The following is a 20248-nucleotide window of genomic DNA, read 5'->3' as shown; positions in this document are numbered from 1 at the left end:
AGTCAATGTGTTGCAAGCCTTCTCTTCTCATGTTTTCCCGTTGTGCTGAGCATTCAACAGTGCACCCTTTCGTTTCTGTGCTGGAGCATATTGTTCCTCTAAGTCAATATGAAGATGGTGGAATCGCTTCTTCTGAGATTGTTCTTCACTAGCGTGTCGGCCATTCCTTGAGCTTCTGAGGTTGCATCTTTGCCAGTTAATCTCATATGCTTTTTGTAACTTGAATTGTTGAAGTGTGGCGGTATCTATCCAAATATTCAAAAAAACAAGCAATCACCAAGTTGAGTGATGGACTCTTTATGAGAGGCTTAAACACGTCGTCAAAAGAGATGCGGAATCTACGGGAAACAAAGAAATCTAAGAATGTATTTAATGCAATATCTTGTTAGTTATGTAAAATATTATCTTATTCTTTTTTAAAGTGACAGATGTGCAGTCCTTACTGACAGTATTGAACCACGTTTCCGTATTTTACTATTTTTCATGTCTTTTGGGAGACAAATAAATGAGAAAATAGCGAATTTCTTACAGGGCCCCAAAATGAGCTCCCTTTTTTCCTAATGTCTTTGAAGTTGTGTGCTAGCCTCTAGAGCTTTCACCATCCTGAATGTTTTCTTAGACATGTAGTAAGGTTTGTGTGTGAGGTTGATGTTTTCCTATAGACATGAAGTAGGGTTTATGTGTGAGGTTGATCATCTCTATCTGTCATTCAGCTCAAACTTTTTGCTACTCATATTCAGGGCAAAAGAGAGAGAGATGGCTCCAAGAAAAGCAGGAAAACAACAGGCAAAGACTAAGAAAGGTATATGATGTGAATAGCCAAGATTCTACTGAGATTGTGCAAGCTCTACACAGTCACCATATCTCGGATTTCAACTCAAAGGTATGTCACATGTCAATAAACCTCCCTTAACATAAACTAACCTTAACATCTAATCTCTTATGGCTTTGGTATGATGCTGAAATAGGAAGACGGAATTGCTTTAAATGCTTATGACCGGGAGGGCAAAGGACAAGGTAATTTCGGAGATGTTTGGGGATAACAAAAAGACGTTGCTGCATATGAAGAAAGAGTTGTATTGGGAAGAGCTAATAGGGGAGGCGGACTCTACTTTGGAGGGTTTATTGGTATATGATGATGTTATCTACGTCCCACCATTTATGCAATGGGTGCAAGAGGAGCGATCGAAACACATACCATGGGCCTTCCATGAGGTGTGGGCAAAGATTGGAAAAGTGAAGGAAGGCCAAAAGCAACCTGAGGTGGAGAATGCCGCAAAGAGGGTTGTCTACAGGTATATATCTTCTAATGCCATTCTATTTTTACAGAAAATACATATACGCATTAAAAAAAATAGTTTAGTGCTGTTTATTTTATTTTAGATATGTAGGTGGGTGCAGCTACTCATTGGCCAAGGTCTAATGGACGAAGAGACGAAAGCAATCAAAGAATGGGTAGATCCAAATTCCTTGAAAACAATGTACCCGAAGGAATGGGTTGAGAGAGGGGTTTCTGATTGGGAATATAAGAGATGTTCTTGGTGGTTGGACTATCCTCTAAATCATGTGCCTCCAAGTGAGGAGCTCCTAGAAAAAGATACTTTTTTGCTTTCTACTGAATTATATGCATGTAAATGTATATGTATATGTATATGTATATGTAAACCTTCCTACCTATACAAATACATACCTATAAATACATATAAATATATATAAACTATCCATATGCATATACATATTAGATACATATACATACAGATATATACATAAACAAATACATATGTAAACATATATGTACATATATATATATATATATGCATACATAAATACATACCTACATACATACACTAAATTATATACTAAATTCCTACATACATACAAAGTTCATGTTACATTTAAGATTTGGGATGTTAGATTTTAAAGAAACATTGTTAAGTTTTGAAGTTTATTTTGGGATTTTTTAGAAAATGCAAAGGAGATGCTGTCCAAATTTTTTGTAAATTTGTACATACATAGTTTATGTTACATTAAAGGTTTGGCATATCAGATTTTAAAGAAACATTGTTAAGTTTTGATATATACATACGTACATACATATACATATAAATAGGTACATATACCTACATACATATACATAGATACATACCTACATACATATACATATACATATGCATATACATGTACATATACATATACATATGCATATACGTACCTACATACATATACATATACATATGCATATACATGTACATATACATATACATATACATCTACATACATATACATATACAAAAAGGTCTGGGGATTTCTACCTTTTTACTAAATTATCTTGATCTATTTCTTGAAGAATTTAAGAATTGCCAATCTGAGCTTGAAAGAGAGCCCCCAACTCAAGAAGACTCTATAATACCTTCCCCGCAGCCAACAAATTTGACCCAGTCTCTCCAGTAATTGGATCCTCGCGCGTGGCCCCAAAACCATCCACACCACTATCATGAGTGCCACAATCACACCAAGAGCATACATCTACATCATCTCAAGTGCAACGTGAGAGAGGCGAACAAAGAGATGTCTTGAAATTATGCATGATGTTCAAGAGGGAGACCCCACAAATGAAGATCAAGAGAGAGACCCTCCAGAGCATCTTCAAGAGGGGGAGGTGTCAAGAAAACGTGACATCATGGACATGACTAGTAAGAGTACTTTCCATCGCAAATTTATTTTGAGAAGTGTGTGCTTTCAAAATGCATCTCATTTTTGTCTTGTTTACTTGTAGGTGAGAGATGTTCTTCACACATATTGCTGGTAGACGTCCACTCTTTCGGAGGGCTCAGATAGGTAAAAAGAATAATTTCACCATATAATTAGTTTTCCAAGTTATACTTACCAAAACCAAACATCATAAATCTTTTATGTAGTGTGGAAGAATTCTTGATGAAGATTCCCAAGGCTCTATCTCATAGAGGTGCTCCCTCAGATATAGTGGCTTACCTCGTATGGGCTGACTTTCCTACAGGTTTACAACTTTGTTTCCCTGAGTTGTCCATAATTTTATCGTCTAAACCCTCAAAAAAGTAGCCCGAATATACAGGTTGTTGATGTAGATACAGATGGGTGTCCCTCATGGAATCAAGTTTCTTCATCATTGATACGTGCCACACTCAGTTTTGTTGGTTTGTTTGGCTAATGAGGGTTGGTTTGTGTGTTTGAGTCTAATGGATCAACTTCCTAAAATATATTCCATGGGAAAGAAAGTTGGATTGGTCGAACAATGTCTGTTCATGTGGAATCAAGTTATTTGTATGAGAATGGAGAATGGGTAAGTCATAATCTCTCAAATATTTCCCTTGATGTATACATGTTCATGTGGAATCAAGTTATTTGTATGAGAATGGAGAACGGGTAAGTCATAATCTCTCAAATATTTCCCTTGATGTATACATGTTATGTGGTATGGATATCCAAACATAATGTTTTCTCGTTATGGTAGGTGGATACATTGGCGCTTAGTATATTCTATCGAGTAAATTGCCATGTCCCTATTATTGATCGTGAGGCTGGGCAAAATGTTTCAAAGAAGTTATTCAACGCTCAATGATATTTCATAATTTTTGAGAAGAATAAGAAGCATCCATTCCAACGCACGATGGTCTTGGAGCGCTACATTCGAGGTGGTGCAGAAAGATCTCCTATGATGTTCTTTAGGTGAGACAATTTTCATTCTGTTCATTTTCATAGCTACTTTTTCAAAATACTTAGATGCACGTTTATGATTGCATTTCATTGTAGGTGGCTAGTGGAGACCTTCTCAAGTGAAAGAGATGGTGTCTTGGACGTTTTTGCGGGATGTGGAGGCTTGGGATGTGCATGCCAAGAGTTAAAAAGGCACTATATGGGGATAGAGAATGACATGGAGGTAGCCAAAGCATGTCTAGGAGATTTCTCATTAGGTCGGGATGACACGTAGAAGAATGCTATAATTTGTGGATCAAAAGACTTTGTAATTGAGATTGTCATGGTTTGGAAGTTTAAAGATCGATATATGCATTTTTTATCTTTAAAAGATTGTGTTATATATTTAAGTAAGTAAGAAAGTATGTATGTAATGTATGTATATATGTTAGTGCTACTGCGTAGGTAGCTCTTGTATGTATGTATATATATGTATATGTATGAGGTGTATGAATTTAGGTAGATATATGTATATATATAATTATATCAATAAGTATGATGTGGATCAAAAGACTTTGTAATCGAGATTTTCATGGTTTGGAACTTTAAAGATCGATATATACATTTTTTTATCTTTAAAGGATTGTTTTTTATATTTAAGTAAGAAAGTATGTATGTATGTATGTATATATGTTAGTATGTAGGTAGCTCTTGCATGCATGTATGTATATGTATATTTTGTATGTGTATATGTATGAGGTACATGAATTTAGATAGGTATATGAATATATGTAATTATATCAATAAGTATGATGTGGATCAAAAGACTTTGTAATTAATATTTTTATGGACTAGATCTTTAAAAGACTGAAATTTATATTATTGATCTTTCAAAGCTTGTTATTTATATGTAAGTAAGTTCTTGGTCCTTTACAAAGCTCATAGTAAGTTCATGGTCCTTTGCAAAGCTCGGACTCCTTGTTCATTGCTCCAAAAAGCTCGGCAAAAAAAGCTCGGACTCCTTGTTCATTGCTCCAAAAAGCTCGCAAAAAAAATCCCCCTCTGCTAAATACAAGCTCGTTATGCATGTAGACATGTTGCACAAGCACCTCCTTTATAGTTGTCCTTCCGCTCTCTATCTTGAAGTCTTTGATTCTACCCTTCCATGACGTTATGAAAATGTTCTTGCTGCTTGTATGTTTTCGCCTTCTTGGTTACATAAGCACCCAAGTTCCCTTGGTTATTTGAACTTGTGTCCATTGGTTCTGTTCATTGATTATGTTGGAGATAAGTACAGAAAACACGGATGATCTAGGTCTCCTTGGCCGTTGAAGTGTTTCGTCAATGTCCTTATGCAGGGTATGACCGACATGATATGAACCGATGGTTTATAGCCATTGTTTAGAAAATATACAGAACTGAAAGATTAGAGTAGAAGGATGAAGGAAAGCAATGCATAGCTAGGAGAATGAAGAGAGAAAAACGAGAAGAAGAATACATACAAATGTAGTTCACTTTAAAATTTTCCTCAAAGTAAAGAAAAGATATCGAGGATGAAAAATTCTCCATCTATACTTGGGCAAGCGTCTTCAATGTAATTTCTGTCAGATTCTCCCAAAAAAGTTATATATACAATTGTTTTTGGAATATACATAAAAACTTTTTAAGAATTTTTAAATAAATATAGCTAATTTTCAACGTTACGTTGCCTGCTTGCTCATTGGTTGGCGGCTATTTTCTCTATATTCTAAAAGGCCCTCCAAATGACCTCCGATATGTTCTAATGACACATAATTGTTAAAACCTCTACGATACTCTTAAGAAAGCCTTAGCAAGTGGACCAATCCTAATATCTCCCAACTAGGACATGATCTTCCATTTACACATTGATGCTTTGGTCTTTGTAATTGGCTTTGTGTATTGGCATAACCAAGAGAGCATAACATGGATCTTCCTATTAGCTTCACTAGCCCCACCAATTGAATGAGTTGAATAGAGTTACACTACCATAGAAAGAGAAGGACTATGAATGGTCTACACTATAAAGAAATATTACCATTTTGTAGACCATGAGATGCTTATTTACTTGGTCAATAAGCCTTGCACTATGGAAAGGATAACCCGATGGCTTTTGATCTTGCTAGAGTTTTTCACTGTGACAGTGCAAAAGGGCTCACAGCATGTGCATATCCACTTGTCGTGCATCTCCAATGGAGAACCACCAATTGGAGTGGAGGTTGAATTATCGAAGTGGAGGATGAATCACCTCATGTCCCACTATTCAAACTTTACATTGTTCCAGAATGGGCTAAAGAGATAGTCCACTATGTGGCCTAATGGTCTTTCCCAAGAAGACCCGTTAACCGAGACAAAGAATTACACCTTATTAAAAAGGCATCCCCCTATAGTTAATTGTGAGGAAATATGTACATGGAATCAAACAAAGTCCTACTAGAAAGGTTGTGGTTTCCTACCTTGTTTGGAGATGCAACAAAATTTGTAACAAGCTACGATGAATGTCAGCATTGTTTCATTGGGGCTCATAACCACCACCAGGATGCCCCTACACCCTATAGTTTCCTTGAAACCATTTAAGAAGTCGGGTATTTACTTTGTTGAAACAATTAGTCTAAATTCTCGAGGAACTCAAGCATGATTTATCATTATTACTATGGACTATTATACCAAATGGGTTGAGGCCCATGCTACCACACACAAAGCCTGATGCTAGAGTAACAGCTAAATTCCTTTATAAGGATATAAATCCTCTAGATTTGGATTCCCATTCTAAATAGTAAGTGATAGAGGGACTCACTTCATCAATAATGTAATCGAATTCCTGCTCACGTGTTCAATTCATGTTCTAGTCGCCGAAATTATGGGCTCACATCTCCCAACCCGCCGAGAGCTAGTTTGGACATAGTTTTTAGAGTTTTTGGAGGTTTTGTGGATTTGATAAGAGGCAATTAGGTTTCATAATCCTAGTTAATGGTGGTTAAGCAAGTAATTAAGTATTATTTATTTATTTTTTGGTTGATTTTGCGTGCTTCTAAGCTACCAATTCAAACAATTCATGGAAAAATATTAAAAATGCATGAACAAAAGTTAACTATCATGCCCTAATCCACGCCCAATAAAGCTTAATGCTTATAATTTTTAGAGTGTATTCCACTCCTAATCACTGTTATTTCTTAATTCAATGTAATTGTTATGGGCTACCGCACCTCCCAAGAGAGAAATCTAACCATTCACAGTTGGAAGAAGCAACAGACAACAACCATCGTTGGGTACTTATCAATGCTTCGAGCTCACGTCCTTTGAGGTCCCCAAGCTCACTTTCGAAATCTCCACTCCTCCAAACTCCACCTCCATGATGTCACTGTAGAGTCGCTCGTACCACAACACAAGGAAATCTCTCTCTCACTCTTCCACACATATATGCATAGAAAAGGAACATGCCCTAGAGTACACTCTCACTCTCTCTCTATCTTATAAGACAAGCAAGGGCTCTCATAGCACAAAGGGGGATTGTGTCTTTCCATTATGAGAAAATGCCTTATATACAATTGGCCCTTATTCACACTTGGGTGCCCAAAACTTACTAACTAAGGCCTTGGGTGGCCAATATCTCATAATGTACAACTTTTATAGTGCCTTTTCATGACACTTATTAATGTCCTCAAATGGAGGAGCATAGTTGTTAATCCAAAATGGGATTAACATCCCCCCTACCTCATGTAGGTTTTGTCCTCATAACTTGTTACCGAGGTCAAAAGACCTGGTTGCCAAACTCATGCCTGTAAAAGTTACGGCGTGACTGAAGCTTTTTTAAGGTTCTTCGAAATGCATGGTGAGAGGTCTAGAACCCTGTGTCGACCATATCTTCAAAGGTAATATACATGTAGCCTAGAAGACACCTTAGGCAATGATAGTATAGCATCATGCCTCTTTAATTTGGCCCTGTGTTCATGTCAAAGAGGAGTTTCTTGACATCAAAGCCATCATATCGCTCCTTTGGTTAATCAAGAAGTACCAGGATCAACTTTAAAAACCTGACTATTGCCACGATATCTAGATCTGGGATACGGCGCCACGCCCATATCCAGGTCAGCATTTGTTGCCTTTGTTGTGCTATATCTAAAAATGTTACTGGGACAAATTGCGAGAAATTACAGCAAACATGAGAGTCCCATTGCTTGGCATCGTGGAATTGCAGTGGGGTGAGCCTCCACTTAATAGGCATGTACAACGAATCAACCCTTTGGGTTGATGTTTAGCTATATACCAAAATCCTCAATTCGGGAATTGGTATCATCTGTTATTATAATGGCACTATAACCCCCTCTTGTGTGAATAGGATTTACTTTTCGCCACCTGCGAAAATAGTAGCTATTCATAAATGTAACAATTCTGATCTCGAGCAGGTCCACCAAGTGGGGGTTGGCCTGCTTTGTATGTTTCACCACATTGGCCAATAAGGTGCCTTCTCTTGCAATTGGCAATAGTTCTTCCAATTCGAGCATTGGTGCTTGGAGAGGATATGGTACATAGGGTTGCCCTGTAGATGAGACAGTAGAATAGGCATCTGGCACGATTCTCCTGTTGAGTTCAAACAGTGTGATTTACATCAACACCTTGAACATAAGCTTTGGCTTCAATAATGGGTTGCCAGTCATGATTGATAAGCCCTTCATATTCTGCACACAACAAGGACTCAAGAATAGTGCTGTCAGTAAACGGCTCAATGTTACCTCTTGGTTGAATGGGACGTACCTCTTGAAGCGGCCTTGGTGGAGATGGGTGGGGTGCCGACATCTCCTCAGAGTCGAGAGGGTTAGTGGGAAAATCGAAAAGTATAGAAGGTAGTCGTCGAGAAAAAATGTAGTTGGCCTTAGTAGTGTTAGTAGGAGTAACACTCGAGAAAGGGGTGTAGTAACTTACTTGCCATAGAAGAGAAAAATGGATAGGTAGTAGGAATGGACGCGCCTTGTGTTTCTTCTTGGCCCTCTCCTGAACTAGGGGGTGGTGGGTGGACTTATTAATTTTCATAAATTCTTGGAGTTTTGTGAGATCTTCTATGATAATATTAGGATATTCAATATGTACTTTATCAAAGTTATATACCACATTAGTCATCATTGCCTCTAAATGGTTATGTATATTGTGGTAGAGCTTTATAATACCAAACGGATGATAGAGGGTAGACTCTGAGAGATTTAAATGTTGGTGTGTATTATAAACCTCTAACCACCCGTGACTAATTATCCACTGATAACTACGTGCAACCACCTTGTAGTTGGCTGGTGTGATGGGTATAACATCTCGCATAAACAGGTCAAGTTTGTCGACATTGTTATCCAAGATGTTTGATTGTTGTAACACCAACACCAACTACAGAGGTTAAGCACAATTGGATGTAAAGGATTGTAAGATTCCTCCCCAGCCCCTCAAGATGTCCAGTTTCTTCCCCTGTAATCAATCCCTTTTTTAGAATAATAAAAGATCTTGTTTCTACCTATTTTGGCCTAGAGAGAGAAAATGTTCTAGAGAGAGGTAATTTAGTTTTTAGATATCTTTGGATGGAAAAATATCCCTTCTTATTAAATTCGCTCGAAACAAAAGTTTAAAAAGAAATTCCTAAGGTGCATTAGAAATAAATTATAAATGTGCACAAAAGACCTTAGCCTAAGGGTCAAGATTTTCTGAAAATTTTGGATTATGGTCCAATTAAGGTTCCTATGGACCAATAAGATTAATCCAAATGTAGGGAGGAGATAAATTAAAGAATAAAAGAAAAAACCCCCCAAAAATGAGTAAATGCTCACATAAGATGAAGAGTGGACTAAGGACCAAAGAAAAGGATTAAAAAACTGAATTTTAACACCTCAGAGTGGGGATCTCCCCTCATGATGTAGGAACCTTTTTCTCATCATTACCCCCAATTCTTAATCAATAAAATGAGATATTTTCATCTCTCCTCTCTCTTGTTTCAAAACTAGATCCAAAAAGTAAGCTGAACTGACCCAAAAATGGTCAAAAATTGACCAAACTGATCTAGAAAATTCTAGAATCAGTTTGCTTGGTTAGAGGCTCACTTTTTCCTATAAATAGAAGCCTCCTCCTTTGTAAAATCTTAATGGTGTTTATGCACTATTACTCTACTCATGTCTTGAGCCATCTACATTGAATTTTTTAATAATTTAATTATTTTTAACCTAATCCTATCCAAAGTGAATTGGTGGCCACTCTTGCTTCAAAAAATAGGAGTAGAACCCTCAATCCCTCAAGCCCAAGGAGAGCTTACAAGCCCCATGTAAGCTAATTTTTTTACTTGTTTACATATTTTAATGAAAAAATTATGGTTTTCTTGATTTTTATGTTTTGTAAATGTTTGAATTAAACTCAAATACTATGCCTTTGATAAAAAGGCCACCCCCTTCTCTTCTTTACATTCCAACCTTTCTTAATCCTAGAAAGATTAACTAAGGGATTAATTAAACTCTTCTTATTGTTTACTCTCTTGAATTTAGAAAATTGTGTAGATTAGAGTTCTATAAATCTAATTTGGGTTAATTTAAGTTAAATAAAGAATGATAAAAATGAGAAATGGTCAGCCATACAAAGGAGGTTATGGAAAAATTTTCCAAAATTTTATGAAAAAGAAAGTTTGTTTTTATGTTATTCCAAAAGAGTAATTCCCACCATTTTTGCATCTAAAAGAAATATTCTAATAACTCCATGTACATATTCACCTATGAATATGCATGGATATCACTGATATTAATTATTAAATTTGATTTTTATGCATAGAAAGATGCATAACGGAAATGTTTTTATTACAAAAGTGTTATTCTTATTAAATTTTATTTGTATGCATAGAGAGATGCATAAAGGAAATTTTTTTATTATGAAAGTGTTAATCTTATTAAATTTGATTTTTACTCATAGAAAGATGCATAAAGGAAAATTTTTTACTATGAAAGTGTTATTCTTATTAAATTTGATTTTTATGCATAGAAAGATGCAAAAAGAAATTTTTTTAATTATAAAAGCGTTATTCTTATAAAAATTGATTTTATGCATAAATAGATGCATAAAGAAATTCTTTTTATTTTAAAAGTGTTATTCCTATTTTTTTTATAAAAGTGTTATTCCCATTGAAGTTGATTTGTATGCATAAATAGATGCATAAAGAATTTTTATATCAAAATTAGAATTCTCTTAAATTCTATGAGTATTTGATAAATGAATAATTAAATACTCTTAAATACTCTAAGAGGCGGTGACTTTTGGAGCCAAGACGCTCTATGTATATATCAAAAACTTTTGATAATAAATGATGTTTTGCAAAAGATTCCAAATTGTTTTCGTGGTTGTGAATATTGGTTAATAAAATTATCAGCGTGAATCTTGTTTTCAAGAATTATGATGGAATATTTAATTGTTTAAGAAATAAATCTCAAAAATTAAATAGTTATAAATTTGATGACAAAGTTAAGTTGACAAAAATATCGTTTTGTCAGAATCATGAGGCGCGCGGGCCGTGGTAGGCAGTCGGATCCTCTTACCAATGATGAAGAGTTAGATCCGGACGTTCGTAAAGCCCTGCACCGATCCCAACAACCTGGTCCCTTCAAGGGTGAAGGGGAACAATTAGGAGAAGTAGTGGAAAAATGGATTGAGGCAATGGAAGAGTATTTTGATGTAACCAGTTATAATGAGTATTTTGATGTAACCGGTTATAACGAGAGGAGCAAGATGGCTCTTGCCAGATTGAAAATTGTGGAAACGGCCAGGGTCGCATGGAGGAAGCATTGCGAGACAAACCGTCTCGACCGAAATACCCAGGCCCCTGGTCTAATCTTAAAGCTTACCTCAGGAAGAGGTTCTGTCTTCCGGGCTTCCTGGAAACCAAAATGAATGAGTTCTTGGAACTGAAGCAGGATAGCCGGACGATTGAATAATACCATCAGGCATTAGTCCTTCTCCTCAAATATTCTCCACTTTTGGATGAAGAGCAGCTGATGGCCAGATTCATTCGAGGGATGAACGAGCCATTGGACACTTTAGTGAAAAATGCCAAACCAGTCTCAATGGCAGAAGCTGTCAGAATGACAAAGGACTTTGCCAAAGCATTTGTTGTTAAGGTCCCGCCAAAGCCTGCACCCTCGAACTTTAAAAGGTTCCAAACCCCGGGAAGTGCTTCAAACTTTCCACCCCCAAAGAGGTAGCAAGGCCCTAATCAGAATCAAGATCCTGGGAGATTCAGAAGGAAGGAAGACCCTTCCCTCAGAACACTTTCTCAGGAGCCCCACCTTTTTCAAGGATTCAGAGGGATGAGCTTAGAAGTGAGAACAGGTGTTTTGGGTGTCAAGGTTTCGGTCACCAACTTAAAGACTGCCCAACTCCTGCCATGTCAAGAGGACAGGGAAGTCAAGGACCCAGAGTGCAGAGACTAGCCCCTTCGTATCAGGGTCCGCGTCTCACCAAAATCAGGGCAATCCCAGGAGGACTCCAGCTCAGCCATCTGCCTATGTTTAGACTAATCTCAGAACTCCCTCCCAAAACTGGGGTAACCAAAGAGAAAGAGTTCCGCCCCAATCTGCAAACAGCCAAAGCAGTTACGATAGCAGAAGTAGTGGAAGAGGAAAGAGGTCAGATTTATGCCGCGATTGAAAAGCAAGGGCCAAATCATCAATTCTCTATCATCCATGCTCCAACTAAGTATAAGGGTAAGCCATTTAAGCTTTTGATTTATTCAGGCAGTACTCATTCATTTATTTCCCCAGGATGCTTGCGTAAGCTAGTCTTAGAACAGAAATCAGGGAAACCTATGCAAGTTGAATTGGCCAGTGGGAAGATTCTTTTCACTCACCATGAGACAGATCGTATTCAGTTTAATCTAGATGGGAATGTAACTGACTGCCAGTTCAGAGTCTTATCTTTGGGAGTTTTTGACAGAATCCTTGGAATGGATTGGCTCCACAAAAATCAAGTTGACATTCACTGTTACAATGGAACCATTTCCTTCCGTGACCTTCACACGGGAACAAAGTTCAAGGAACTGGAATTTTCGGATCCCCAAATCTACAATTAGTAAAAGCTTCTAGGTTACTGAAAGGACTTAGAAAGAAGCAGCTCATTTATGTTGTCAAAATGAATTCCGTAGACACAAAGTTAAAGGCTAAAGAACCAGAATGGTTAAGTGAGTATGATGATTTATTCCCAGCAGAGCTAACTGAGATGCCTCCGATTCGGGAAGTAGATCACAGAATTGACCCCCAGAGCTTAGCCAGTAGCCCACCAGTGCACGTACAAAATGCCAGTCCCTGAAGAAGCCATTGAACTCAAGGAACAGCTTAGGCAGCTGTTAGAACAAGGGTTTGTAAGACCTAGTGTTTCACCTTCGGGAGTGCCAGTTCTCTTTTAGAAAAAGAAGGATGGTACGTTAAGACTCTATCTGGATTACAGAGGTCTCAATCAGTTGACAATTAAGAATAAGTATCCTATCCCCCGAATTGATGAGCTTCTGGAGAGGCTAAATGGAGCCCAGATCTTCACAAAGATAGATCTCAAATCAGGGTATTACCAGACCAGGATTAATGATCAAGATATCCCGAAGACAGCCATCAATACTCACTATGGACACTATGAATTTACTGTCATACCATTTGGATTGAAAAATGCCCCAGCTACATTCAATCGCCTAATGCAGGACATTCTCAGAGAATACTTGGATGATTTTGTTCTTGTTTTCTTTGATGATATTCTGATTTACTCAAAGAATGCAGCTGACTATGAAGCTCACGTCCAAAAAGTTCTTGAGATTCTAAGGAAGCACCAACTCTTTGCAAAAAAGAGCAAATGCACTTTCTCTATCGACCATGTTGAATACTTGGGCTTTCTGGTATCCAAAGATGGAATTTCTCCAGATTCCGCAAAAGTCCAAGCAGTCATAGATTGGCCTGAACCAAAGATAGTGAAAGAAGTCACGTGATTCTTGGGATTAATGTTGAAATTTGAGCTAAATGATGAGCTAGGGTGGATCATACACTAGAATCAACATAATTAACAAAGTGATTAAGAAATAATTAAGACGTAATTAGTGAATAATTAGCAGATAGATTAATGTAGGCATGGATACTCAAAAACCAGCAAATTCTCATTAGGGCTATGCCTCAATTTATAGAGTTTACATCAAGCATCAAATCCCACTGATTTCTCCATGATTCACTCCCTGAATATCTCCACCTCTTGCCTGATTCTCTCCACCTCTTCTCTTTTCCCTGATTATCTCCCAGAATAACTCCACACTCCTAAATTCCCTCATGCTACCCATTATTCTCTCCCAGTAGATTCTTCTAACCTTTTCATAGGTTCTTTCACAATTACATCTCCTCTTTTACAGCCTCTATCCAAGAGCTTGTTCCCACACACACCCTATTCACTTGTATATTTCAACACCTCCCCTCAAGTGAATACTCCTAGTACACCTAGACCCTATACCAAGTTTGCCACCCTTTACTTGGCAATCCGCGACCAGTGTCTACTCCTCCCCTCAAGTTATCTCAGCACACCTGGACCCTATATCAAGTTTCTCTCTTACTTGATAGCCTGCGACCAGTGCCTCAGATCCCTAAACCCATAGTCCTTGACACTCTCTCTCTCTATGTGTCCAAGGCTTACTATAGTTGCCCGCGACCTTGACTAAAGTGCTCACACATACATCTACCACATGGCCTACATCATCGGTGGCTCAGAGGTGGTTTTACTTTATTGGGGCAGGTTACATTGGGTTGTGGGCTCTCTCTCTCTCTCTCTCTCTCAGAGATTTTCACATGGCTCCTCACTCTTTGGAGCCTCACATCTTCTCTTTTCTTCAGTCTTCTTCTCGTGGCAGCATCTCTCCACGCGTCCGTCTCTTCTTCCAGTCTTCTCGGGACAGCTTCTCTTCTTGTGGCAGCTTCTCTTCTCGTGTCCATGTCTTCCTTCAGATCTTCTTGGTGTGGATCCTCTTCTTGGGAAGAGATATTCTTCTTCTTCCATGGCTGGAGCCATGAGCTCGTCCGTCAGGTCATTTTGCTCCATGTGAGCAACATGTTTCAATGTTTTGCTCACAGTTCCTTTGGGCTTTTTATGTTTATCTTGTATCATTATGCAATGCAAACCCAAATTTATGTGGGAGGTCTTACCTCTTGCCTTAATCTGGACAAGGGCAGTGTCTGTTCCCATTTTTACACTGATAAAATGTGCCCAATACATAATGCGTATAGCATTCATTCTCATGCACATTCCAAATGCAATTCTGGCTATGAATAATCTTGAATTTGAGTGAGATTTACAGGCATTAACCAAGGGTTAAATGCAAAATGATGATTTTCACAATTTTATCAGCACAATTTTACCAGAAATCACACTGAATCAAGGGTAACCAATTTGTACGGGATGGTTGGAGTATCAAACCAACTCTGATTTGAAATCTGAAGTTATAGGGATCTGTATCAGATACCTAATGGTTAATTTGAACCCTCAATTGCACCAAAGTACAGTGATTAGCACTGATTAATCACTGATTAGCAAATTAATGCTCTGGTTTGTGTGCAGAAAACAGAGTATGCGGGGAGCTCAGATCTGGTGCCTTCCACTTCAAATGAGCTCAAATGCTTTCAAAGGCATCAATAGCAATGAGTCTAGTAGAGGATTAAGCCAAGAAACACAAGATTTGACCAAATAATGAAAGCTTAATCTCTGTTTTACCAAAGTCACCTGCAGATTTGATGAAGAGCTTGGATCTCTCTGTAGACTTGATGAAATTGATTTCTGTCTTCACCAGCTTGTAGAGCATGCTTGATTACCCCTTGTGCTAAAGGGAATTAGAAACATTTGAACTGTGCTTGAAGAAATCTCTATTTTGCTTCAGAAAAACGGCGCCTGCAGAAATGACGAATTCTCCCAGTTCCTTCGGCGGTTTGCTGCGCCGTTTCGATGGGCTGGTAGCCAGGGGTGTTGGCTAGCTTGTGTAAGAATCTTATGCCCTAATTTTGAGTGTGCTAGATGATAGAGACCCTCCACTGGCTGGGGGTGAAAGGGAAGAGTGAAAACTCACTAAAAACTGATTTTTTTGCTAATTATCTTACTAATTCTGATTAATTCACTAATGGGCTCATAAATCTGGTTGATTCTAGGCATGGCTCTGATACCATGTTGAAATTTGAGCTAAATGATGAGCTAGGGTGGATCATACACTAGAATCAACATAATTAACAAAGTGATTAAGAAATAATTAAGACGTAATTAGTGAATAATTAGCAGATAGATTAATGTAGGCATGGATACTCAAAAACCAACAAATTCTCATTAGGGCTATGCCTCAATTTATAGAGTTTACATCAAGCATCAAATCCCATTGATTTCTCCATGATTCACTCCCTGAATATCTCCACCTCTTGCCTGATTCTCTCCACCTCTTCTCTTTTCCCTGATTATCTCCCAGAATAACTCCACACTCCTAAATTCCCTCATGCTACCCATTATTCTCTCCCAGTAGATTCTTCTAACCTTTTCACAGGTTCTTTCACAATTACATCTCCTCTTTTACAGCCTCTATCCAAGAGCTTGTTCCCACACACACCCTATTCACTTGTATATTTCAACAATTAACTAGTTGGTATAGAATTTTTATACCTAAGTATGCACTCATAGCTTCCCCCTGACTAATCTTCTCAAGAAGAATACCCCATTTCAATGGTCTGTCAGGTGTTAGAGCGCTTTTGATAAGCTAAGACCGCCTTGGTAACCAATCCCGTTCTGAAGTTGCCAAATTTCTCTCTACCCTTTGAGGTAGTAACAGATGCCAATGGTTTTGCCCTAGGAGGTGCGCTCATGCAGGAAGGTCATGCAGTGGCCTATGAATCCTGAAAACTCAAAACACATGAGATAAATTATGTTGTCCATGACCTAGAGCTCCTTTCAGTAGTCTATGCCTTGAAGTTGAGGAGACATTACCTACTGGGTCAAAGATTCGCTTTGATGACAGATCATCAGAGCTTAAAGTGGATCTTCACTCAGAAGGATCTTAACATGCGCCAAAGAAAGTGGATGCAGACCCTACAGGAATTTGATTTTGAAATCAAGTACCGCCCAAGCAAAGAAAATGTGGTAGCAGATGCCCTCAGCAGAAAAGCCTCCTGCTTGTAATCACAATGGTGTCAAATCCATTGATTAATGAAGCAAGAGAGAAGATCATGCAAGATAGATTCTTTGGCCCTATTGCTACCCTACTTATGCAGGAAAGCAAAACTCCTCAGGAGTTAAACCGTGTTCAAGGGTATAGCCTAGATGAAGGAATTATGTATTATAATAGCAAGCTATGCATTCCCAACAATGATGAGGGAACTAAGGGTTAAATTCTGAATGAAGCCCATGATAGCCTTATAGCAGGACATCTAGGTTTCATCAAGACCTACATGTCTGTAAATAAAAGCTTCTTTTGGCCTTGACTAAAAAAGGATGTACTTAATCATGTACGTCAATGCTTGATATGTCAGAAAGTCAAAGCCGAGAGAGTAAAAATGCCTGGGAAGTTACATCCATTAGACATCCCCCAGATGAAGTGGGAATGTATCAGTATAGATTTTATTACTGGACTACCTTCAGTGCAATCAGGTTACAACTCCATCGTCATGGTAGTTGTTGACAGACTAACCAAAGTTGCCCATCTGATTCCAGTAAAAGAAACCTACACTGCAGTGGATGTGGCCAGAGTGTTCCTGAAGGAAATCTTGAGATTGCATGGCCTACCCAAGAGAATAGTAAGTGATCGAGATCCCAAATTCACGTCAAGATTATGGACTGCATTCTTCGAAGCAGTAGGAACTTTCTTGGATCTCAGCACAGCTTACCACCCCGAGACCGATGGTCAAACAGAAAGGGTGAACCAAGTAATCGAAGATATACTTCGGTCATGCTGTGTGGCAGGGAACCCAAGAAGTGGCTAAGCTATCTGCACCTAGTCGAATTCACCTACAATGCTTCTTATCACCAAAGTATCGGGATGAGCCCTTTCAAAGCTCTTTATGGACAATACTGCCTAACACCATTAACTTGGTCCGACCCATTGATTAGGGTTGAGATGTCCAGACAGATGCTTGACGATAGTGGAGCAGCAGGCAGATGCAGTCAATCTGCAAGGATATAAAAGCTACCCAACTAGGATAGACAGAAGCAGTATGTAGATAAGAAGAGCTCAAATAGAAAATTAGAAGAAGCAAATATGGTCTTCATTCGAGTACGCCCCAAAAGAAGTTCTCTATCTCTTGGGAAGTACAAGAAGTTATCCCCCAGATACTCTGGGCCATATCTGATTACAAAGAAAGTAGGTGACTTAGCCTATGAACTTCTTCTGCCTCCTCATCTCAAAGTATTTAATGTATTTCATGTCAACCTACTTAAGAAGTATGTACCGAGCCCGACTCATGTGCTTAATGTGATGAACTCTTAACTTCTTCAACCCAAGGGCAGATGGAACTCCAACCTCAAGAAATCCTTGATGTTCGAGAGAAGGTTCTCAGGAACAGAATTCTGAGAGAATTATTAGTCAAATGGAAGTTCTATCCTTTTGAAGATGCCACCTGGGAGAAAGAAGCCGAACTGATGCGGGATTACCCCCAGTTTGCGAGATAAGGACATCTCGCATTTTTCAAGTGGGAGAGGATGTAAGATTCCTCCCCAACCCCTCAAGATGTCCAGTTTCTTCCCTTGTAATCAATCCCCTTTTCAGAATATTGACTATCAATTCATATGAATTTTTTCACACAATTATAACCTTTTACTGCTTCTTCATAAATTTTTGACATTTTTGGCTTCTCGGTTGATCCTCATTAGCCAATTCGCTCTGATACGAGCTGTAAGATCCCTGTCCCCACCGCGCAACGAATTCAAGGGTGCTAGTAGCAGAAGCAGCACTTCTTATGCGGGGTAGGGTCCCACACTCGGGGCCTCGCCCATGGATATCCAGACAAGAGACTAATCCATCGGTTCTTCCAAAATCGAATCCGGAAAAACTTCCCTTGCTCAGAAAGCACGCGCGGTTCAGGATAAATTTTTCTCTAGCGTAGTCAAAAGCCTTAACTAACCGAACTGATCTGACCGAACCCATAGTATCAAAGTCAAATCAAGGAAAAGATTGCACTTGGATCATAGAGACCAACACTTTTTTTCTCATTGAGAGGCACAACCATTGATTCTTTTCCATAGAACAATTTTTATCCGGGATTTACTTCATCTATCGTACCATAACAGAACTGAGTCTCATTTTAGGGATCCATTAGTCCAGCCTACTAACCCCATCCAGTCCCGTGGGTTAGCCAACCACCCAACCATTGTAGTGATGGGATCCAATTAATAATTTGGTTAAGTCTTGTCTCGAGTACCAAGGAAAAGAGTTCCCACGCCCCCTAGCCAGATATTCATGCAAACTTAAAACTAGTCACACCACTTACACACCCAATATGAAATTGCCTTTTTCACAGAATCAGCATCTTCTAAAAATAATCTTTTAATGAAACCATTGTGTCACTGATCATAATCCTCAAAATCTTTGGTTGAATCCTTATTTCCAATCATTCCTTCATCGGTGTACCTATGGCATCATTGGCAACCAGAACGCTCACCACCTGTCCACTCAGGGGCCTTTTCGATAGTTCCTAGCTCATAGTAACCGGAAATATATTCACATACCAAAAATGGAATCTCCGTTAAAGATCAGCAAGATCAACCAACGAATCCATATAAAAGAGCCATGGACTCATCTGTTTGAGGACGAGCAAGGTCAATCAACCAGATCCATGCCCGAATTCAGAAAACAACTCTTACTCCTTGTTCCAATATCTTCTCGACGTTGTCGTGAAGTGTGCGGAATAGCCAGGAAAGTACGAAACTTCTAGCTGTGAGAGTTGGTGTCGAACCTAACAAGGAAACTCACGTACAAGATTTCCCAAGGAGTATTGAACATCATTGTTTCCAATGACAAATACATGTGTCCACTTCCCTCAATACAACCTTGAATTCCTCCAGATGATTGCACAGAATTGCATGAAATCCTTTGAACCATTCACATGTGGGCATCACAAAGATTTCCAATTATTCCAATATACATGTGGCCAGTTACATCCATTACATCCAGTGCCCTCAAATCCTTTATTTCGGAATGTACTTTATCACCTGAAAACCTGCCTTAATATACTAACATTTCACAAGTAAAATATAGCATTTTGCATAGCTTTATCATGCTCATGATTTCCAAAATCCATATGAGAAGAAACTAAAGCAAATTACCCTCAACTTCAAAGTATTTTTCATGATTCTCCAGGCTCCAAATTCCTTAGCTTTTTCCCCAGAATTCTATCATGTTCACAAGCTTTTTCCCATACATTCCAAAACCTTTAAGGGCTTATTTGCCATGCCCTTTTTCTAAAGTAACAAGGTTAATTTAAAATTAAGCTTATCTGAAATAAGCGAAAGGTGGACACGTTGATTTTTCCTTTGTTTTTCTTAATCAAAGGTGGCCGCTTCAGCG

General features: G+C 38.4%; 1 protein-coding gene across 1 annotated transcript; it reads left to right on the top strand.

Moving 5' to 3' along the window:
* Positions 1–993: 993 nt before the first annotated feature.
* On the top strand, positions 994–9042 carry LOC147616790 (uncharacterized). The gene is made up of 3 exons (XM_086777204.1): positions 994–1295; positions 1392–1455; positions 9007–9042. The coding sequence occupies exons 1-3, from the start codon at positions 994–996 to the stop codon at positions 9040–9042; spliced, it is 402 nt and encodes a 133-aa protein (XP_086633330.1).
* The last annotated feature ends 11206 nt before the right edge of the window (positions 9043–20248 follow it).

Source organism: Cibotium barometz, chromosome 38 (assembly GCF_041138505.1).
Source record: "Cibotium barometz isolate CiBa-2024 chromosome 38, ASM4113850v1, whole genome shotgun sequence".
Taxonomy (NCBI): domain Eukaryota; kingdom Viridiplantae; phylum Streptophyta; class Polypodiopsida; order Cyatheales; family Cibotiaceae; genus Cibotium; species Cibotium barometz.
The sequence above is the reverse complement of the archived record's forward strand: the minus strand, read 5'-3'. Positions and strand labels throughout refer to the sequence as shown.